The 23,607-nt window shown below is 52.4% G+C and overlaps 2 protein-coding genes across 3 annotated transcripts in view; one reads left to right on the top strand and one right to left on the bottom strand.

Moving 5' to 3' along the window:
• The window catches only part of LOC144508726 (uncharacterized), a 64,972-nt gene extending 45,250 nt beyond the window's left edge, over positions 1 to 19,722 (top strand). The window contains exons 5-10 of the mRNA XM_078237033.1: positions 6,379 to 6,796; positions 14,784 to 14,877; positions 15,292 to 15,452; positions 16,789 to 17,062; positions 17,169 to 17,305; positions 19,573 to 19,722. Of these exons, the coding sequence (XP_078093159.1) occupies positions 6,379 to 6,796; positions 14,784 to 14,877; positions 15,292 to 15,452; positions 16,789 to 17,062; positions 17,169 to 17,305; positions 19,573 to 19,722 (1,234 nt within the window). The remainder of the gene's footprint in view (positions 1 to 6,378; positions 6,797 to 14,783; positions 14,878 to 15,291; positions 15,453 to 16,788; positions 17,063 to 17,168; positions 17,306 to 19,572) is intronic.
• LOC144508354 (trypsin-like) lies at positions 899 to 5,055 on the bottom strand. Of its 2 annotated transcripts, XM_078236197.1 has the most exons (5): positions 5,016 to 5,055; positions 4,270 to 4,426; positions 2,631 to 2,885; positions 2,392 to 2,521; positions 899 to 1,048 (listed from the first exon to the last, which is right to left on the bottom strand). In XM_078236197.1, the coding sequence occupies exons 1-5, from the start codon at positions 5,053 to 5,055 to the stop codon at positions 899 to 901; spliced, it is 732 nt and encodes a 243-aa protein (XP_078092323.1). The 2 variants fall into 2 exon arrangements, with proteins under 2 accessions (XP_078092323.1, XP_078092325.1); XM_078236199.1 differs by lacking the exons at positions 4,270 to 4,426; positions 5,016 to 5,055 and having other exon boundaries at positions 2,392 to 2,528; positions 2,635 to 2,791.
• Positions 19,723 to 23,607: the final 3,885 nt, after the last annotated feature.

The following is a 23,607-nucleotide window of genomic DNA, read 5'->3' as shown; positions in this document are numbered from 1 at the left end:
GGATAGTGAGAGCCTTTTTCCTCGGATGGTGATGGCTAGCACGAGGGGACATAGCTTTAAATTGAGGGGTGAGAGATATAGGACAGATGTTAGAGGTAGGTTCTTTACTCAGAGAGTAGTAAGGGCGTGGAATGCCCTGCCTGCAGCAGTGGTGGACTCGTCAACGTTGAGAGCGTTCAAGTGGTTATTGGATAAACATATGGATGATATTGGAATAGTGTAGGTTAGAGGGGCTTTAGATTGGTTTCACAGGTTGGTGCAACATCGAGGGGCGAAAGGCCTGTACTGCGCTGTAATGTTCTATGTTCTAGAACTGAACGCACATCTCACCCCGTACCGGACCATCTGTCTCCCTCTAATCCCCCCCTCCCCCCTGTCACAAATGGCACAGTGGTTAGCACTGCTCCACGTTCTACCCGTGTCTGTGTGAGTTTTCCTCCGGTTTCCTCCCACAATCCGGAAGATGTGCTGGTTAGGGTGCATTGACCATGCTAAATTCTCCCTCAGTGTACCCGAACAGGAGTGTGGAAACTAGGGGATTTTCACATTAACTTCATTGCAGTGTTAATGTAAGCCTACTTGTGACACTAATAAAATAAACATCTGCAGAGACGCTGCTTCCTCCCGATCGAATCATTTGACCATCTTAAACCCCTTGATTCGATCGCCCGCGAACCGTGACCTCACATGAGCCACGTTGATAGAAACAGGAGGGGGAGAGGACGTGGAGTCTGGAAGTTGAGAGAATGGACACGTCACCACGGGTTGTATTTTTGCGATTACTTTATTGATTCTCCGCGTGTCGGGGTACAGAGGGGGTCAGATCGAGGTCAGGGGGCAGAAAATGCTCCCGTGCCACATTCCCACCCCGATGGCTCGCTCCCGCCAGGTCGTGACCTCAGTTGGTTGCCATAATGTTGTGAATCCAGGAGACGAAATTACAGACTTTGGTGTAGACTCCGGGGTGGTTTCTCTCGGCACAGCCGTAGCCCCAGGACACCACTCCGTGGAGCTGTCCGTTACACACCACTGGACCGCCGGAATCTCCCTGCGGGAATAAACAACACATCCAAATCCATCAGCATCTCAGCCCCGTGACGTCACCGTTTACGGAGTGTTCCGAAACCGCATGCTCATCGCAAACTTTCCATATACTGTTTACATTGCATTGATATAGCGACCACAACAGAGTAAACCCCATCCCCAATCTCCCCAGCAACAGGAAACAGATGAACTTTGACCCGGAGCCACTTAAGGAGATGAGAGACAGGCGACCAAAGAATCGGTGTTTAACCAGCATCTCAAAGGAGAGAGAATTGGAGAGGTTTAGGGAGGGATTCCAGATCTTAGGGCCCCTCTCCCCCCAGGGCAGCTGAAGGCACGGCTGCCAATGGTGGACAGATGGGAATCCTGGAATACTTAAGAGGCCGGAATTGGAGGAGCGTACGGATCTCGGAGGGGTGTCGGGGCTGGAGGAGGTTACAGAGATAGGGAGGGGGTGTAGGGGCTGGGGGAGGTTACAGAGATAGGGAGTGTTGTAGGGGCTGGAGGAGGTTACAGATATAAGGAGGGTTGTAGGGGCTGGAGGAGGTTACAGAGCGAGGGAGTGTTGTAGGGGCTGGGGGAGGTTACAGAGATAGGGAGTGTTGTAGGGGCTGGAGGAGGTTACAGAGATAGGGAGTGTTGTAGGGGCTGGAGGAGGTTACAGAGATAGGGAGTGTTGTGGGGGTGGAGGAGGTTACAGAGATAGTGAGGGGTGTAGGGGCTGGAGGAGATTATAGAGACAGGGAGGAGCATAGGGGGCTGTCCCAACAGAACAGGAGTGTGAAATCCTGGCCCCGCGTCGCTGTAACAGTCACGATGTGGTCAAACCATCAGTTATTGTGACGGGGGAGCGGGAGAGATTAAATTCATTTCTCCCACAATATTCCCGGGTTAGTGGATTCTGGGAGAGTTCCGTGTCGCTGTCAGTGACAGGATGCGGAATAGAATTTGAAATGTTGGGAAAGCCCACAATGTGGACATTGGGGAATCTCTGGGAGTGTCGGGAGATGTGGATGTATATCTCTGGGTCCAAGCCTTTGGTCGGCATTGCTGAGGTCGGACTGGTCTCTCTGGGAGATTTGGGAATGTTTCATTCTGTACTTTGCCCCCTCCTCCCAAGTGTTGCCGCTCTGAGCGACCCCTCCCCCCCCCCCCCCCGCCACCTCCCGACCAGCCCTGATCGCTGGTCATGTGACTCAGGAGGGCAGCCATTCAAGGGACAGTATCCATGTTGGGTGTTCTAACGCGCCACCCGGTTTGGTTCCCCCCTCCCCACCCCATGATGCAGAGTGAGGTCTCAGTGGGGCTTCCTGTCTCGCCCCACTCACTTTATTAAATGAGTCATACCTGACAAGAGTCCTTCCCGCCTTCCACGTATCCGACGCACATCATGTTACCCGTGATCATCCCGGGATAGGAGCCGTGGCAGTCCGCATCGCTGAGGACCGGGGCATCCAGGCACTGCAGCTGATCCCCACTAACCGCTAGATCAAAGCAGAGGTCAGAGGTTAGAGGGTCGGTGGGCTTACCCGCCGCTTAGGGGTCACAGCATTGCGAATGGGGTCATTTGGATGGTGTCTTGTGGCTTACCACTGGACATGGTGTTCCCCCAGCCGGATATCAGGCACATGTCCCCAGCATAGGCACAGCTGCTGGGCAGAGCGATGGATCCCACGTTACGGTTGAACGTGGCGCGTTTGGACAGTTTAATCAGCATGATATCATTGTCCAGGTTGTAGTAATTGTAGGCCGGGTGTCTGATCACTTTGACGGATTCGATGAATTCCTCGCTGCCCTCGTTGATCGAGATGTCGTGCTCTCCCACACGCACCTGGATACGGCTAAGGGAATGAGACAGAAAAATCTGCTTAAGAGGGTGGCTGGTGACCGGCGGCCATCTTGTTTTGGCCTGACACCAGCCATGGACAACTCGGTGTTGCCTGTCTGCTCTCTGGGCTCGGAATAGCGGGAAAGGGAATCCTTCCAGGGCTGCCTGGGAAGACAAGCTTGCAGCCTGACCCTCCATTTTGTTGCCAATAACAATTGCTGAGTCCCAATTTGTGGTCCTTTCTCAATATCCCTCAGTACTTTAACTCGCAAAAACATGTCAATACATCAATTTACCTGGAGGTCTCTGAGTTTGGAAGGTGGGCTGGGGAAGTCTGTGACATACTCATTGCAGGAAAGGTTCTCAATCTCCAACTGTCACCTCCCCCCCTCCCCACCCTACCCTCACCTCCCCCCTCCCCATCCCACCCTCACCCCTCCCCACCCTACCCTCACCCTCCCCCCTCCCCTCCCCACCCTCCCCCCTCCCCACCCTCCCCCCTCCCCACCCCACCCTCACCCCTCCCCACCCTACCCTCTCCTCCCCCCTCTCCATCCCACCTTCACCCTCCCCCGTCCCCATCCCACCCTCACCCCTCCCCTCCCTACCTTCACCTTCACCTGTCCCCATCCCACCCCGTACTCCCCTAATTCCAAACAAGAACTAGATAAAGCAGACAATGCTCCAAGAACACAGATTGGAGGAAGTTACAGAAATAGGGAAGGTTGTAGGAACTGGAGAAGGTTACAGAACTGGAAGGCTTTTAGGGGCTGGAGGAGGTTACAGAGATAGGGAGGGTTGTAGGGGCTGGAGGAGGTTAGAGAAATGGAAGGCTTTTAGGGGCTGGAGGAGGTTACAGAGATAGGGAGGGTTGTAGGGGCTGGAGGAGGCTACAGAGATAGGGAGGGTTGTAGGGGCTGGAGGAGGTTACAGAGATAGGGAGGGTTGTAGGGGGCTGGAGGAGGTTACAGAAATGGAAGGCTTTTAGGGGCTGGAGGAGGTTACAGAGATAGGGAGTGTTGTAGGGGCTGGAGGAGGTTACAGAGGGAGGGTTGTAGGGGCTGGAGGAGGTTACAGAGATAGGGAGGGTTGGAGGGGCTGGAGGAGGTTACAGAGATAGGGAGGGCTGTAGGAGCTGGAGGAGGTTACAGAGATAGGGAGGGTTGGAGGGGCTGGAGGAGGTTACAGAGATAGGGAGGGTTGGAGGGTCTGGAGGAGGTTACAGAGATAGGGAGGGGTGTAGGGGCTGGAGGAGGTTACAGAGATAGGGAGGGGTGTAGGGGCTGGAGGAGGTTACTTGGGGAGGGTCTCGAGGTTACGTATGAGTTTGAAAATGAGGATTAGATTGATCGATTGAACCTTTTAGCCAGTTTGGATGCCAAGTTGCAGATACTTGCCTCTGGTAGCAATGGGCAGCAGAGACCACCCAGTCAGGGCTGATCAGTGACCCCCCACACATGTGCCAACCCACATTCAGGGAGACGATCCAGGGCACCGAGTGCTTGGCGCACTCGTACCCACCGACAATCTTATCGTCATCGTGGGGTGCAGCCGCTGTGAGGGCAAGAGAAGAGACACAGGGATTAAACACCAGCATCAACGTAGGGAGAGCGGGAGAGAGAGTGGGGGAGAGAGAGCGGGAAAGAGAGCGGGAGAGAGAGAGGGCGAGAGAGGGGGAGAGAGGGAGAGAGGGAGAGAGGGAGGGAGAGAGGGGGGGAAAGAGAGAAAGAGAGGGGGAGAGAGAGGAGAGAGAGAGGGAAAGCGGGAGAGAGAAGAGGGGAGAGAGAAAGGGCGAGATGGAGGGAGAGAGCGCGGGAGAGAGAGAGGGGAAGGGGGGGGAGAGAGAGAGGGAAAGCGGGAGAGAGAAGGGGGGAGAGAGGGGGAGAGAGAGAGGGAGAGAGAGAGGGAGAAATGGAGGGAGAGAGGGGGAGAGAGGGAGAGAGAGAGGGGGAGAGGGGGGGAGAGAGAGAGAGAGGGAGGGAGAGAGAGGGAGAGAGAGAGAGAGGGAGAGAGAGAGAATGGGAAAGAGAGGGGGAAACAGAGAGGGGGAGGGAGTGGGGAAAGCTTGGAGAGGAGGTAAGGGAAGGCTGAGGAAAAACTCAAGAGAGAGTTAAGGTAAAGAATGGGACAGAGACGCGTTTACCAGCCAATCCCAAAAACACGGCAAGCAGGATAATCTTCATTGTTGCCTCGAGTCTGACGATGGCTGAGTGTGGGCAGTCGGGGTGTTTTATACGCTGTCGGAGCTCCGTTATCAGAGATTAACACGACCACAAGATTCATTAGTTATCACCAGTCCTTGAGAATGTGAGGAGCAGATGCCTGTTTCCCAGCTAAGATCATTGGGTTATATCTCCCACTTTAACTAGACTGGTCTCTGGAATCTCTCTCATCCAATGAGATTAGGGAAGGTTGAATAAACTCTGGGGAATTTCATATCCCAGGGTGGCTCTCGATAGGGAAATTGATACAGGATGTTGATGTGTAGAGTCTTCAGGTTTTACACCTCTCCATGGCCTGGGGTCTGGCCCATCTCTCTGCAATCCTAAACTTCCTCACCCACAGAATGCAACCAGTAAGGATAGGCAACAACACCTCCTCCACGATCATCCTCAACACCGGTGCCCCACAAGGCTGTGTTCTCAGGCCCCTACCATACTCCTTATACACCTATGACCGTGCGGCCAAATTCCCCTCCAACTCGATTTTCAAGTTTGCTGATGACACCACCGTGCTGGGACGGATCTCAAACAATGACGAGACAGAGTACAGGAATGAGATAGAGAATCTGGTGAACTGGTGCAGCAACAATAATCTCTCCCTCAATGTCAACAAAATGAAAGAGATTGTCATCGACTTCAGGAAGCTTAAAGGAGAACATGCCCCTGTCTACATCAATGGGGACGAAGTAGAAAGGGTTGAAAGCTTCAAGTTTTTAGGTGTCCAAATCACCAACAACCTGTCCTGTTCCCCCCATGCCGACACCATAGAAAACATTCTTTCTGGTTGTATCACAGCTTGGTCTGGCTCCTGCTCTGCCCAAGACCGCAAGAAACTACAAGGGGTCGTGAATGTAGCCCAGTCCATCACGCAAACCAGCCTCCCATCCATTGACTCTGTCTACACTTCCCGCTGCCTCAGGAAAAGCAGCCAGCATAATTAAGAATCCCATTCACCCCGGACATTCTCTCTTCCACCTTCTTCTGTCGGGAAAAAGATACAAAAGTCTGAGGTCACGTACCGACCGACTCAAGAACAGCTTCTTCCCTGCTGCTGTCAGACTTTTGAATGGACCTACCTTGCATTAAGTTGATCTTTCTCTGCACCTGAGCTATGACTGTAACACTACATTCTGCACTCACTTCTTTCCCTCTCTATGAACGGTATGCTTTGTCTCTATAGCGCCCAAGAAACAATACTTTTCACTGTTTTCATGTGACAATAATAAATCAAATCAAATCAAAGAAAGAGTCTGTTCAGCCCATCGAGTCCCCGCTGACCATCAGGTACCCGCTGACCATCAGGTACCCGCTGACCATCAGGTACCCGCTGACCATCAAGTCCCCGCTGACCATCAAGTCCCCACTGACCATCAAGTCCCCGCTGACCATCAAGTCCCCGCTGACCATCAGGTACCCGCTGACCATCAAGTCCCCGCTGACCATCAAGTCCCCACTGACCATCAAGTCCCCACTGACCATCAAGTCCCCGCTGACCATCAAGTCCCCGCTGACCATCAAGTCCCCGCTGACCATCAAGTCCCCACTGACCATCAAGTCCCCACTGACCATCAAGTCCCCGCTGACCATCAAGTCCCCGCTGACCATCAAGTCCCCGCTGACCATCAAGTACCCGCTGACCATCAAGTACCCGTCCACTCCCGTTTTCCAGCACTTGGTCCACAGCCTCATGTGCGACTTTACCGTGTGTCCCCGTGTTGCTGTGGCACTCTTCACATGCGTGTTGTTATCACATGGGTAAGCAGGAATCTCTCACGGTGCCCTGCCTGCCATCACTGTGTGTGTGTTTGGAAGGACTAGCAAGTTGACATATGTTATGAATGAACGTTCTCTGGCTCAGAGGTTACCCACTGTTCCAAGAGACTGCTCCCACAGGGAGTGGGGAGAATGTGGGACTCGCTCCCACAGGGAGTGGGGAGAATGAGGGACTCGCTCCCACAGGGAGTGGGGAGAATGTGGGACTCGCTCCCACAGGGAGTGGGGAGAATGAGGGACTCGCTCCCACAGGGAGTGGGGAGAATGAGGGACTCGCTCCCACAGGGAGTGGGGAGAATGAGGGACTCGCTCCCACAGGGAGTGGGGAGAATGAGGGACTCACTCCCACAGGGAGTGGGGAGAATGTGGGACTCGCTCCCACAGGGAGTGGGGAGAATGTGGGACTCGCTCCCACAGGGAGTGGGGAGAATGTGGGACTCGCTCCCACAGGGAGTGGGGAGAATGAGGGACTTGCTCCCACAGGGAGTGGGGAGAATGTGGGACTCGCTCCCACAGGGAGTGGGGAGAATGTGGGACTCGCTCCCACAGGGAGTGGGGAGAATGTAGGACTTACTCCCACAGGGAGTGGGGAGAATGTGGGATTCGCTCCCATGGGGTGTGGGGAGAATGTGGGAGTCACTCACACAGGGAGTGGGGAGAATGTGGGACTCGCTCCCACAGGGAGTGGGGAGAATGTGGGATTCGCTCCCATGGGGAGTGGGGAGAATGTGGGATTTGCTCCCACAGGGAGTGGGGAGAATGTGGGATTCGCTCCCATGAGGACTGGGGAGAATGTGGGATTTGCTCCCACAGGGAGGTGAATAGTATGGATGCATTTTAGGGGAAGCTGGATAAACACATGAAGGAGAAAGGAACAGGAGATGGTGATGGGGGGAAGATGGAGTGGTTGGGGGTGAGAGGGGGGCTGGTGTGGAGCAAAAGACCGACACGGAGCAGAGGGGTCGAATGGCCTGTGTCTGAGCAGTGTATTCAATGTTATTGAGTGAATGAAGGTTGCACTGTGTAATTAGCTCTTTAACAACTGAATCACAGTCGTTGGGAGTGTCAGGTGGGGAAGTGTCAGCTGATTCTGAGAGTGAAGCTGAAAAAGTGGATTTTTTTTTTAAAGGCGTGAATCTTTCAGATTGTTGATGTGTGGAGAGACTGGGGTCTAACTCAGGAACAGAAGCAAGTTAGCAGGAGGCAAATGGCACCTTGTTCTTCATTGCACAGAGATTGGAATAGAGAAGTCTCGCTACATTTGTACAGGGTTTTCGTGTGACCACGCGTGGAACAGTGCGTTCAGTTCTGGCCTCGCGGTTAATGGAGCTTTTCATGTTCAAAGACAAGTTATATTGGGCTCGAGATATTAACTCTGGTGGGGAATCTAGAACACGGGGGTCACAGTCGCGGGGTACGGGGACGGCCATTTAGGACTCAGATGAGGAGAAATGTCTTTCTTAGAGGGTGCTGAATCTTTGGGAATCGCTATTTGATTTTTTGATTTATTGTCACATGTATTGGGACACAGTGAAAAATATTGTTTCTTGCGCGCTATACGGACAAGGCATACCGTTCATAGAGATGGGAAGGAGGGGGTGCAGAATGTAGTGTTACAGTCATAGCTCGGTACAGAGAAAGATCAAGTTCATGCAAGGCAGCAGGGAAGAAGCTGTTCTTGAGTCGGTCGGTACGTGACCTCAGACTTTTGTATCTTTTTCCCGACAGAAGAAGGTGGAAGAGAGAATGTCCGGGCTGTGTGTAGGGTCCTTAATTATGCTGGCTGCTTTTCCGAGGCAGCGGGAAGTGGAGACAGAGTCAATGGATGGGAGGCTGTTTTGCGTGATGGATTGGGCTACATTCACAACCTTTTGTAGTTCCTTGTGGTCTTGGGCAGAGCAGGAGCCATACCAAGCTGTGATACAACCAGAAAGAATGCTTTCTATGGTGCATCTGTAAAGGTTGGTGAGAGTCGTAGCTGATATAACAAATTTCCTGAGTCTTCTGAGAAAGTAGAATCATAGAAATCATAGAATCATAGAAACCCTACAGTGCAGAAGGAGGCCATTCGGCCCATCGAGTCTGCACCGACCACAATCCCACCCAGGTCCCACCCCCACATATTTTACCCACTAATCCCTCTAACCTACGCATCCCAGGACTCTAAGGGGCAATTTTTTTTAACCAGGCCAATTAACCTAACCCGCACATCTTTGGACTGTGGGAGGAAACCGGAGCACCCGGAGGAAACCCACGCAGACACGAGGAGAATGTGCAAACTCCACACAGACAGTGACCCGAGCTGGGAATCGAACCCGGGACCCTGGAGCTGTGAAGCAGCGTTGGTGGGCTTTCTTAACTATAGTGTCAGCATGGGGGGACCAGGACAGGTTGTTGGTGATCTGGACACCTAAAAACTTGAAGCTCTCGACCATTTCTACTTTGTCCCTGTTGATGTAGACAGGATGTGGAGATGCCGGCGTTGGACTGGGGTAAACACAGTAAGAAGTCTAACAACACCAGGTTAAAGTCCAACAGGTTTATTTGGTAGCAAAAGCCACGAGCTTTAGGAACAGGCTGTCCCTTCGTCAGGTGGGTGGGATTTTGATTACAAACAGGGCACAAAGACAAACTCAATTTACATGAATAATGATTGGAATGTGAGTCTTTACAGCTAATCAAGTCTTAAAGATACAGACAATGTGAGTGGAGGGAGCATTAAGCACAGGTTAAAGAGATGTGTATTGTCTCCAGACAGGACAGCCAGTGAGATTTTGCACATCCAGACAGGTTGTGGGGGTTACAGATAGTGTGACATGAACCCAAGATCCCGGTTTAGGCCGTCCTCATGTGTGCGGAACCTGACTATCAGTTTCTGCTCAGTGACTCAGTGAAGGGCGGCACGGTAACACAGTGGTTAGCACTGCTGCTTCACAGCTCCAGGGACCCGGGTTTGATTCCCGGCTCGGGTCACTGTCTGTGTGGAGTTTGCACATTCTCCTCATGTCTGCGTGGGTTTCCTCCGGGTGCTCCGGTTTCCTCCCACAGTCCAAAGATGTGCGGGTTAGGTTGATTGGCCATGCTAAAAATTGCCCCTTAGTGTCCCGGGATGCGTAGATTAGAGTGATTAGTGGGTAAAGTGTGTAGGGATATGGGGGTGGGATTGTGGTCGGTGCAGACTCGATGGGCCAAATGGCCTCTTTCTGTACTGTAGGGTTTCTATGATTTCTATGACTCTGCGCTGTCGTGTGTCGTGAAGGCCGCCTTGGAGAACGCTTACCCGGAGATCAGAGGCTGAATGCCCGTGACTGCTGAAGTGTTCCCCAACAGGAAGAGAACACTCTTGCCTGGTGATTGTCGAGCGGTGTTCATTCATCCGTTGTCGTAGCGTCTGCATGGTTTCCCCAATGTACCATGCCTCGGGACATCCTTTCCTGCAGCGTATCAGGTAGACAACGTTGGCCGAGTTGCAAGAGTATGTACCGTGTACCTGGTGGATGGTGTTCTCACGTGAGATGATGACATCTGTGTCGATGATCCGGCACGTCTTGCAGAGGTTGCTGTGGCAGGGTTGTGTGGTGTCGTGGTCACTGTTCTCCTGAAGGCTGGGTAGTTTGCTGCGGACAATGGTCTGTTTGAGGTTGTGCGGTTGTTTGAAAGCAAGAAGTGGGGGTGTGGGGATGGCCTTGGCGAGATGTTCATCTTCATCAATGACATGTTGAAGGCTCCGGAGGAGATGCCGTAGCTTCTCCGCTCCGGGGAAGTACTGGACGACGAAGGGTACTCTGTCCACCGTGTCCCGTGTTTGTCTTCTGAGGAGGTCGGTGCGGTTTTTCGCTGTGGCGCATCGGAACTGTCAATCGATGAGTCAAGCGCCATATCCTGTTCTTATGAGGGCATCTTTCAGCGTCTGGAGGTGTCTGTTGCGATCCTCCTCATCCGAGCAGATCCTGTGTATTCGGAGGGCTTGTCCGTAGGGGATGGCTTCTTTAACGTGTTTAGGGTGGAAGCTGGAGAAGTGGAGCATCGTGAGGTTATCCGTGGGCTTGCGGTACAGTGAGGTGCTGAGGTGACCGTCCTTAATGGAGATGCGGGTCCAAGAATGCAACCGATTCCGGAGAGTAGTCCATGGAGGCATGGTACATTGGGGAAACTATGCAGACACTACGACAACGGATGAATGAACACCGCTCGACAATCACCAGGCAAGAGTGTTCTCTTCCTGTTGGGGAACACTTCAGCGGTCACGGGCATTCAGCCTCTGATCTTTGGTTAAGCGTTCTCCAAGGCGGCCTTCACGACACACGACAGCGCAGAGTCGCTGAGCAGAAACTGATAGCCAAGTTCCGCACACATGAGGACGGCCTAAACCGGGATATTGGGTTCATGTCACACGATCTGTAACCCCCACAACCTGCCTGGATGTGCAAATTCTCACGAGCTGTCATGTCTGGAGACAATACGTATCTCTTTAACCTGTGCTTAATGCTCCCTCCACTCACATTGTCTGTACCTTTAAGACTTGATTAGCTGTAAAGACTCACATTCTAATCATTATTCATGTAAATTGAGTTTGTGTCTTTGTGCGCTGTTTGTAATCAGAACTCCCACCCACCTGACGAAGGGACAGCCTGTTCCGAAAGCTTGTGTGGCTTTTGCTACCAAATAAACCTGTTGGACTTTAACCTGGTGTTGTTAGACGTCTTACAATGTAGACAGGGGCATGTTCTCCACTGCGCTGCTCTACCCCAAAGAGCTGTGGACATTCCATCATTGAATATATTTAAGGCAGAGTTGATGGTCTCTTGGGGAATGAAGGGATATGGGCAGCAGAAGGGAAAATGGAGTTGGAATCCGAGGCCAGCCATGATAGTATTGGATGACGGAGCAGGCTCGATGGGCCGAATGGTTCACTCGCACTGTTAATATCAGGAGTCTGCCTGTGTGAGAGTGGTTGAGTGAGTGGCTCTCTCATTTCTGTTGGTGGGTTCACTCATCACCATAGATACCTGAGCACAAAGTCCAGGACAATGCTCGCCGCCAGTATTGTCATTCTATACATCTCGTCAAGAGGGATTGTACAACATTAAATATTTATTGACAATAGTATTCGTCACAACAAGTCACCAGCAATGGAAGATTCAATCCAGACTGGTCTTTAGGCTTGAGCTAATTTATTGTAAGACACTTTCTCAGTGCTACTCACCCACAAGAAGCCCTTCCCCCCCCATTCCAACTCTCTGTATCTCTCGGACAATCAATGTCACACGTTTGATTCCCTTCACAAGATAATTGCCGTGATTAATCGTACATTGACACACAGGGTATAGCCCAAGCTGGGAGCTAACTCCATGCTGGCTTCTACACAGGTCTCTGTCCAATCCATAACTCTTTGTAGGTCATGTGACTCTTTTCATCACACAGTGGGCCATACTGTGCGGCTCCCAGTCCCACACTAACCTTCGCAAAAATCCCTCAATCACATCATTCCTTAACCCCCACCAAGCAAAGGAAGACATCAGGAGCTGGAGTCGGCAGTTCAGCCCTTCGAGCTCACTTCATTATTTAAAATAAACAGGGCAGGTTTTATCCTGGTGTTAAATCCACTCTCCTGCCTGCTCCCCATCGCGCTTTATCCCACTTTTCACCAGGAACATTTCCATCTCATTCTTGAATCTATTGAGTGATTCTGTCTCTACTGCACTCTGGGGCAGTGAGTTCCACAGATTCACAACCCTCTGAGAGAAACCGGGGGAAATTCTCCCCAAAACACTCCGAGTGCCGAGTTTGCATGAAAACTGGAGTAACTGCCGCCGGTTTTTTTTTAGCGGGATTTTCAGAATGAATCTCCCACACTCTGTGTATCACAGAGTGTCCGCGCAAGGTTCAGGGTGGAATTTCAGGGAGCACTGGAAATGCGGGAGCGCAGTGCAGAATGGGATACTGTGCAATGTGTCAATGTGGCAGCGCCGAGAGCGGCAAATGTGCAGTAGCCCCGCACTGCCAACCTCGCTCATCACCGCTCCTCCGACCCCCCCCCATCGCTGCCCCTCCGACCCCCCCCCCACCACCGCCCCACCACCCACTCCCCCACCCCCCCATCGCTGCCCCTCCGAACCCCCCTATCGCTGCCCCTCCGGCCCCCCCCCCACCACCGCCCCACCACCCACTCCCCCACCCCCCCATCGCTGCCCCTCCGACCCCCCCCCACCACCGCCCCACCACCCACTCCCCCACCCCCCCATCGCTGCCCCTCCGAACCCCCCCATCGCTGCCCCTCCGGCCCCCCCCCGCCCCCCCCCACCGGCCCACCACCCACTCCCCCACCCCCCCATCGCTGCCCCTCCGAACCCCCCCATCGCTGCCACTCCGACCCTCCCCCCACCACCACCCCACCACCCACTCCCCGATCGCTGGCCTCCCAGACCTCTCCAGGCTGGCCCTGATAACTCCCCCAGCAGTCCCGACACCCCCCTCCCCACCATTCACACTGCGGCAGCCCCCCCCACCCCTCCCCTCCCCCCCACCTCCCTCTGCCCCCCCCCAACCCCCTCCCCCCCACCACCACCACTCGGATGGCCAGCCACAATCACCCACTTCTTTCTCTGTCACCAGTCCCTCTGCAGAGTGGCAGTGGGATCCTCCCACCCCCACCGATCATGCCCCAATAGCCACCCCTTGGCACTGCCCAGTGTCCAGTGGGCATTGCCAGTTTGCACCTTGGGCAATGCCAAGGGGCCTCAGCAAAGCAGCCAGCATAAGTAAGGACCCCACACACCCCGGACATTCTCTCTCCCACCTTCTTCCATTGGGAAAAAGATGCTAAAGTCTGAGGTCACGTACCAACCGACTCAAGAACAGCTTCTTCCCTGCTGCTGTCAGACTTTTGAATGGACCTACCTCGCACTAAGTTGATCTTTCTCTGCACCCGAGCTATGACTGTAACACTACATTCTGCACTCTCTCCTTCTCTATGAATGGTATGCTTTGTCTGTACAGTGCGTAAGAAACAATACTTTTCACTGTATACTAATACATGACAATAATAAATCAAATCAAATATATCTAACCTTTTGTTCTGGACAAGGGGGAACCTCTTTTCACCGTCAACCTTATCAACTCCTTTAACACTTTATATACCTCAGTCAGATCCCCCTCATTCTTCTGAATTCCAGTGAGTACAAGCCCAAGTTATATAACCTCTCCTTGGAAGACCAGCAAGCAATCCTGATGAGTTTCACACTTTGTGCCCCAGTAGAGTATAATCCTGCTCAATGAGCAAAGTCTCGCATAGCGCATGGAAAGATTCCATCCCTTCTGCCAAAACCTCCTCGTTTTATCCTCTCATTGCTGCCTCACAGCGCCAGGGACCCGGGTTCGATTCCCAGCACGGTGGCACAGTGGTTAGCACTGCTGCCTCACAGCGCCAGGGACCCGGGTACGATTCCCAGCACGGGTTACTGTCTGTGCGGAGTCTGCATGTTCTCCTCGTGTCTGCGTGGGTTTCCTCCAGGTGCTCCCACAGTCTGAAAGACGTGCTGGTTAGGTACATTGGCCGTGCTAAATTCTCCCTCAGTGTACCCGAAAAAGCGCCAGAGTGTGGCAGCTAGGGGATTTTCACAGTAACTTCATTGCAGTGTTAATGTAAGCCTACTTGTGACATTAATAAATAAACTTCAAACTGAAACTTCCCTGGAGGCACAGCGGAAAATTGTTTCATTCGACAGTGAGGCCAAAAGCTACAGGAAAGGTCGCTCCGTCTTGTATTCTTAACGTGATAGAGTGAGAGGCTGACATACGTGTCCTAACCGTGATCTTAGCTGGGAAACAGGCATCTGCTCCTCACATTCTCAAGGGCTGGTGATAACTAATGAATCTTGTGGTCGTGTTAATCTCTGATAACGGAGCACCTACAGCGTATAAAACACCCCGACTGCCCACACTCAGCCATCGTCAGACTCAAGGCAACAATGAAGATTATCCTGCTTGCCGTGTTTTTGGGATTGGCTGGTAAATGCGTCTCTGTCCCATTCTTTATCTTAACTCTTTCTTGAGTTTTTCCTCACCGTTTCTTCTCCTGGTCTCAAAGCCCTTCTTTCTCTCTCCCTTTCTAACTTTCTCCCTCTCCCTCTCTCTTTCTCACTTTCTCCCTCTCCCCCACTTTCTCCCTCGCAGTCCGATTTTCACTCACACTTCCCACTCTCTCTCCCTTTCTCTTGCTCTCTCCCACTTTCCCCTCTCACTTTCTCTCCCCGTCTCACTTTCCCTCTTTCCCTTCTCTCTACCCCACTCTCCCCCTCTCTCTCCCGCTCTCCCTCTCTCTCCCCTGCTCTCCCGCTCTCCCTCTCTCTCTCCCTCTTTCCCTCTCTCTCCCTACGTTGATGCTGGTGTTTAATCCCCGTGTCTCTTCTCTTGCCCTCACAGCGGCTGCACCCCACGATGACGATAAGATTGTCGGTGGGTACGAGTGCACCAAGCACTCGGTGCCCTGGATCGTCTCCCTGAATGTGGGTTGGCACATGTGTGGGGGGTCACTGATCAGCCCTGACTGGGTGGTCTCTGCTGCCCATTGCTACCAGAGGCAAGTATCTGCAACTTGGCATCCAAACTGGCTCTACTCTCAAATGAAAAATTTGCTCCTCAAACCCCAAGGGTCGGTTCCCAAATCTCTCAGGATCCACTGATCAACTTTCCAAGTTTGTGTTTGAGTCAGGCGCAGGGATTTGCTGCGCTTGAATATGGGGACGAGGGAAACCGTTAGTTCCTGTTGTGTTTTGTTCCCGACACTAACTCCATTGTACGAGACATTGGGAAGGCTAGACTTGGAATACTGTGTACAGTCCTGCTCACCCTATTATAGAAAGGATATTATTAAACTAGAAAGAGTGCAGAAAAGATTTACTAGGATGCTACCGGGACTTGATGGATTGAGTTATAAGGAGAGGCTGGATAGACCGGGACTTTTTTCCCTGGAGCGTAGGAGGCTGAGGGGTGACCTTATAGAGATCTATAAAATAATGAGGGGCATAGATCAGCGAGATAGTCAATATCTTTTCCCAAAGAGTCTAAAACTACAATGCTTAGGTTTAAGGTGAGAGGGGAGAGATACAAAAGGGTCCAGAGGGGCAATTGTTTCACACAGAGGGTGGTGAGTGTCTGGAACGAGCTGCCAGAGGTAGCAGTAGAGGCGGGTACAATTTTGTATTTTAAAAAGCATTTGGACAGTTACATGGGTAAGATGGCTATCGAGAGATCTGGGCCAAATGCGGACAAATGGGACTGACTAGGTTCGTGGTTAAAATAAAAGGGTCATATGGACAGGTTGGGCCGAAGGGCCTGTTTCCAAGCTGTAAACCTCAAGACATTCCCGAGGAATCGATTCCTCCCCCACCTCTTCGCCATCCACTGATCACACCAGTCACACCCTCCCTCTCTTATTTCCCACCAATCATCTCCCATCACCAAGACTGCCTGCTTCTGCCTCCAGAACGTCACCCCCGCCTCGGCTCATCGACTGCTGAAACCCTCACCCATGTCTTCATCACACTCCAGCCCGGACCAATCCAACACTCGAATGGCCCCTGGAGCCAACTCCCAACCTTCTCCGCCAACTCCATCTCACCCTAAACTTTCACAGGTAGGGAGACCCAATCAGACCTTTGGGTGAAAGGTTGCCACGATGAGGTAAGGAACTTGATTGGGAGTGAACTGAGAGTTGAGGAGGATTCTGGGACTCAGCAGTTGCCATTGGCAACAAAATAGAGGATCGGGCTCGGAGGCCTGTCTTCCCAGGCAGCCCTGGAAGGATTCCCTTTCCCGCTATTCCGAGCCCAGAGAGCAGACAGGCAACACCCAGTTGTCCATGGCTGGTGTCAGGTCAAAACAAGATGGCTGCCGGTCACCAGCCACCCTCTTAAGCAGATTTTTCTGTTTCATTCCCTTAGCCGTATCCAGGTGCGTGTGGGAGAGCACGACATCTCGATCAACGAGGGCAGCGAGGAATTCATCGAATCCGTCAAAGTGATCAGACACCCGGCCTACAATTACTACAACCTGGACAATGATATCATGCTGATTAAACTATCCAAACGCGCCACGTTCAACCGTAACGTGGGATCTATTGCTCTGCCCAGCAGCTGTGCCTATGCTGGAGACATGTGCCTGATATCCGGCTGGGGGAACACCATGTCCAGTGGTAAGCCACAAGACACCATCCAAATGACCCCATTTGCAATGCTTTGACCCCTACGCAGAGGGTAAGCCCACCGACCCTCTAACCTCTAACCTCTGCTTTGATCTAGCGGTTAGTGGGGATCAGCTGCAGTGCCTGGATGCCCCGGTCCTCAGCGATGCGGACTGCCACGGCTCCTATCCCGGGATGATCACGGATAACATGATGTGCGTCGGATACATGGAAGGCGGGAAGGACTCTTGTCAGGTATGACTCTTTTAATAAAGTGAGTGGGGGGAGACAGGAAGCCCCACTGAGACCTCACTCTGCATCATGGGGTGGGGAGGGGGGAACCAAACCGGGTGGCGCGTTAGAACACCCAACATGGATACTGTCCCCTGAATGGCTGCCCTCCTGAGTCACATGACCAGCGATCAGGGCTGGTCCAACCATAAGGTCAACATGTTGGCGACGGGAGGTGGGGGGGAGGGGGGGGGGTGGGGGGTCGCTCAGAGAGGCAACACTTGGAAGGAGGGGGCAAAGTACAGAATGAAACATTCCCAAATCTCCCAGAGAGACCAGTCCGACCTCAGCAATGCCGACCAATGTCTTGGACCCAGAGATATACATCCACATCTCCCGACACTCCCAGAGATTCCCCAATGTCCACATTGTGGGCTTTCCCAACATTTCAAATTCTGTTCCGCATCCTGTCACTGACAGCGACACGGAACTCTCCCAGAATCCACTAACCCGGGAATATTGTGGGAGAAATGAATTTAATCTCTCCCGCTCCCCCGTCACAACTGATGGTTTGACCACATCGTGACTGTTACAGCGACGCGGGGCCAGGATTTCCCACTCCCCATCCGGTGGGACCCCCACCCCCCCACTCACCGGGAGAGGGATTCACCAGCACAGCCCCCAATTGGCCATTGGCGGGACTGGATAATCCCAGGTGGTGGGCAGAGATAATGGAAAATCCCATGCTGAGCATCACACAGGGAGAGCCGGGTCACTCAATGTAACAGGCGGCCGTTCCAGTACAGATCCTATGGCCAGTCTGGCTCAATGAGACTGTACGTGTTGGGGAGAGCGTGGCATAGCGATAATGTCACTGGGCTGGTAATCCAGAGGCCCAGCCTATTGCCCTGTAGGGCACAGGTTCAAATCCCATCATGGCAGCCGGAAGAATTTAAATTCAATAATAAATCTGGATTTACTGAAGCGAGTATCAGGGATGGTGACCATTAAACTATCATCGATTGCTGTAAAAACCCATCTGGTTCACTAATATCCCCTTACCCCGGTCTGGCCTACATGTGACTCCAATGATGTGGATGACACTGAGATACCTCCCTGAACAGGCCAACAAGAGCAAGAAGGGATGGGAAACAAATGCTTATCCAATGAAATGTTACATGAATAAAAAGCATGATCCTCTCCTGCGCTCTATTTAATTAGAAACACAATGTTTATTGATATTATATTCATTCAGAGAGTTAATTGTGATTAAATTCCAAATTCCGCCCCCCAATGTCGACACGTGGCGGAACATCGAGAGAAAGCGGAGTTCGCTGATGGACCAATCAAGGGTCTCCTTACCCCATCCGCGAGGACAGCTCTGCAAAAGCAGACATGGTGACCCCTCCAGAGAGGCCCGTCTGCACTTCAGAGTCAGACTAATCTCGCACTGCAACCCTCCCTCCCTCTGTAACCACCTCCAGTCCCTACACCCCCTCCCTATCTCTAACCTCCTCCAGCCCCTACACCCCCTCCCTATCTCTGTAACCTCCTCCAGCCCCTACACCCCCTCCCTATCTCTGTAACCTCCTCCAGCCCCTACACCCCCTCCCTATCTCTGTAACCTCCTCCAGCCCCTCCCTATCTCTGTAACCTCTTCCAGCCCCTACACCACCTCCCTATCTCTAACCTCCTCCAGTCGCTACAACCCTCCCTATCTCTGTAACCTCCTCCAGCCCCTACAACCCTCCCTATCTCTGTAACCTCCTCCAGCCCCTACACCCCCTCCCTATCTCTAACCTCCTCCATCCCCTCCCTATCTCCGTAACCTCCTCCAGCCCCTACAACCCTCCGAGATCTCTGCGCTCCTCCAATTCCGGCCTCTTGAACATTCCAGGATTCCCATCACTCCGCCATTGGCGGCCGTGCCTCCCGCCAGGTCGTGACCTCAGTTGGTGAGGGGGAGAAGAGGGTGGGGGGGCCCTGGAATTCCCTCCCTAAACCTCTTCACCCCGCTCTCTCCTTTGAGATGCTGGTTAAACACCGAGCTCTTTCACTGGAGTTTTTGTTGTCCGTCTCTAATCTCAAGTGGCTCCGGGTCAAAGTTCATCTGTTTCCTGTTGCTGGGGAGATTGGGGATGGGGTTTACTCTGTTGTGGTCGCTATATCAATGCAATGTAAACAGTATATGGAAAGTTTGCGATGAGCATGCGGTTTCGGAACACTCCGTAAACGGTGACGTCACGGGGCTGAGATGCTGATGGATTTGGATGTGTTGTTTATTCCCGCAGGGAGATTCCGGCGGTCCAGTGGTGTGTAACGGACAGCTCCACGGAGTGGTGTCCTGGGGCTACGGCTGTGCCGAGAGAAACCACCCCGGAGTCTACACCAAAGTCTGTAATTTTGTCTCCTGGATTCACAACATTATGGCAACCAACTGAGGTCACGACCTGGCGGGAGCGAGCCATCGGGGTGGGAATGTGGCACGGGAGCATTCTCTGCCCCCTGACCTCGATCTGACCCCCTCTGTACCCCGACACACGGAGAATCAATAAAGTAATCGCAAAAATACAACCCGTGTTGACGTGTCCATTCTCTCAACTTCCAGACTCCATGTCCTCTCCCCCTCCTGTTTCTATCAACGTGGCTCATGTGGGGTCACGGTTTGCGGGCGATCGAATCAAGGGGTTTAAGATGGTCGAATGATTCGATAGGGAGGAAGCAGCGTCTCTGCAGATGTTTATTTTATTAGTGTCACAAGTAGGCTTACATTAACACTGCAATGAAGTTAATGTGAAAATCCCCTAGTTTCCACACTCCTGTTCGGGTACACTGAGGGAGTATTTAGCATGGTCAATGCACCCTAACCAGCACATCTTCCGGATTGTGGGAGGAAACCGGAGGAAAACACACACAGACACGGGGAGAACGTGGAGCAGTGCTAACCACTGTGCCATTTGTGACGGGGGGGAGGGGGGGATTAGAGGGAGACAGATGGTCCAGTCCGAGGTGAGAACAGTGTTAAAATTTGAGTCAGGCATTTGGTGGGATGGGGGGGCTTTTCCTCACAAAGTGAAATCTGAAACACTCTCTCCCCCACTAATGGAGTTGAGGTGATCGGCTCTGATTAGACTGAACAGCAGAGAGGAGGGGCTGAATGGCCTCCTCCTCGGTTTCCTCAGGTCTATGCGCTGAATGATTAACGCGTTTGGAATCGGTCGCAGCGAGAGTTAAGAGCGAACCTCTCACGCACAGGAGGAATGTTGGACAGAAGGTCAGTTGTGTCAGGTCACGAAGAGTAACTGAGGCCCAACCTGCTCCAGTTCTGAGGGGAAACTGGTTCAATGTTTGAATTTGAGGAAGATATGGGGATATTGGAAGGTGGGCGTCACATCGAGCACCCTCGCCACCTTTATCCTCAGGTGTAAACATCCCCTACTTCTCTCGGGCCACAACCATATCTCCCGCAGCCTCTATCACCAATCGGGTAGACTGTGCAGTGGGGCAATTCAACCACAGTAGGTCTCGCAACTGAGAGCCAGTCCAATCCTGAGCTAACGGGCCCATTCCCACCGAATGTACTGCAGGGGGTGGGGGAGGTTACACGCAGGAAGGGATTGAAATACACTGCAACCTCTCTGAAACAAAGAACAGTACAGCACAGGAACGGGCCCTTCGGCCCTCCAAGCCTGCACCGATCATGATGCCTGCCTCAACTAAAACCGTACGCACTTAGAGTCCGTATCCTTCCATTACCATCCTATTCTTGTATTGGTCTAGTTGCCCCTTAAATGCCACGATCGTACCTGCTCCCACCACCTCCCCGGGCAGCGAGTTCCAGACATTCACCACCCTCTGTGTCAAAGACTTGCCTCACACATCTCCTCTAAACTTTTCCCCACGCATCTTAAACCGACGTCCCCTAGTACTTGACTTTTCTAACCTAGGAAAGAACATCTGACTCTCCACTCTGTCCGTGTCTCTCATGATCTTGTAAACTTCTATCAGGTTGCCCCTCAATCTCCGTCGTTCCAGTGAGAACAAACTGAGTTTATCCAATCTCTCCTCACAGCTAATGCCCTCCAGACCAGGCAACATCCTGGTAAACCTCTTCAGTACCCTCTTCTCCTGGTAGAATTGGACACAATATTCTAAATGAGGCCTAAGGCTCTATAAAGCTGCAACGTGACTTGCCAATTTCTAACCTCAATGCCCTGGCCGATGAAGGCAAGCATGCCTGCCACAAACACACTGCACGCGATTGCTCAGTGTCAGCCATTTTGTACCCAGTGGCAGCCATTTTGTACCCAGCATGATCCCAGACTCCAGCACGGTTGCCTCTCACCTCAGATGCCTCTCGAGCCAGGTTTCATGTCGTGACCCCCCTCCCCTCTATATTCTACTGACACGGCCCAATTAAGCAACCTTCCTGAAAGTAATCTCTCCCAATCTGTCCAAGCAACCTCCCTGGGGTGAGCTGAAAGCCACCAACCTCATTACTGCCCTGGTTCAAACATGGACAAAAAAAGAGCTGAACTTCAGGAGGAGGTGAGGTGAGAGCGACTGCCCTTGACATCGAGGCAGCATACAACCAAGTATGGCATCAAGCAGCCCTGGCAAAACTGGAGTCAATGGGATTCAGGGGGGAAGCTTGCCACTGGTTGGAGTCGTACTTTCGGGAAGCATTATGGGACTTCAGGAAGCGTAAAGGAGAACATGCCCCCGTCTACATCAGCGGGGACAAACTAGAAAGTGTCCAGAGCTTCAAGTTTCTAGGGTCCAGGTCACCAACAATCTTCCTGGTCCCTCCACGCCGACACTATAGTTAAGAAAGCTCACCAACGCCTCTACTTTCTCAGGCGGCCAAGGAAATTTGGCATGTCCGCTACGACTCTCACCAACTTTTACAGATGCACCACAGAAAGCATTCTTTCTGGTTGTATCACAGCTTGGTATGGCTCCTGCTCTACCCAAGACCACAAGAAACTACAAAGGGTTGTGAATATAGCCCAGTCCATCACTCAAACCAGTCTCCCATCCATTGACTCTGTCTACACTTCCCGCTGCCTCAGGCAGCATAATTAAGGACCTCACACACCCTGGACATTCTCTCTTCCACCTTCTTCCGTTGGGGAAAAAGATACAAAAGTCTGAGGTCACGCACCAACTGACTCAAGAACAGCTTCTTCCCTGCTGCTGTCAGACTTTTTAATGGATCTACCTTGCATTAAGTTGATCTTTCTCTACACCCTAGTTACGACTGTAAGGCTACATTCTGCACCCTCTCCGTCTCTATGAACGGTATGCTTTGTCTGTAGTGCGCAAGAAACAATACTTTTCACTGTATGCTAATACACCTGACAATAATAAATCAAATCAAAATCCTGGAACAAAGGAAGATGGTTGTGGTGGTTGTGGAGGGTCAGTCACCTCAGCTCCAAGACATCTCTGCAGGAGTCCCTCAGGGTGGTGTCCTCGACCCAACCATCTTCAGCTGCTTCATCTATGTCCTTCCCTCCATCATAAGATCAGAAGTGGGGATGTTCGCCGATGATTGCACAATGTTCAGCACCATTCGCGACTCCTCAGATACTGAAGCAGCCCGTGTCCAAACGCAGCAAGACCTGGCTTGGGCTGACAAACGGCAGGTAACATTTACACCAGACAGGTGCCAGGCAATGACCATCTCCAATAAGAGAGGATCGAACCATTGATCCTTGACACTCAATGGCATTACAATCACTGAATCCCCCACGATCAACATCCTGGGGGTCACCATTGACCAGAAACTGAACTGGAACAGCCAAATAAATATCGTGGCTCCCAGAGCAGATCAAAGACTGGGAATCCAGCGGTGAGTAACTCACCTCCTGACTCCCCAAAGCCTGTCCATCATCTACAAGGACACAAGTCAGGAGTGTGATGGAATACTCCCCACTCGCCTGGATGGGTGCAGCTCAAACACTCAAGAAGCTCGACACCATCCAGGACAAAGCAGCCCCGCTTGATCAACACGCTAACCACACACATTCACTCCCTCCACCACCCACACAGTAACAGCCGTGTGTACCATCTACAAGATGCACTGCAGTGACTCACCAAGGCTCCTTAAGCAGCATCTTCCAAACAAACCCACAACCACTACTGTCTAGAAGGACAAGGGCAGCAGATACATGGGAACACCACCGCCTGGAGGGTCCCCTCCGAGTCACTCAGCATCCCAATTTGGAAATATATCATCGAATCCTACAGTCCAGAAGGAGGCCATTTGGCCCATCGAGTCTGCACCAACCACAATCCCACCCAGGCCCCATCCCCGTAACTCC

This window comes from Mustelus asterias, chromosome 20, assembly GCF_964213995.1.
Source record: "Mustelus asterias chromosome 20, sMusAst1.hap1.1, whole genome shotgun sequence".
NCBI lineage: Eukaryota > Metazoa > Chordata > Chondrichthyes > Carcharhiniformes > Triakidae > Mustelus > Mustelus asterias.
The sequence above is the reverse complement of the archived record's forward strand: the minus strand, read 5'-3'. Positions and strand labels throughout refer to the sequence as shown.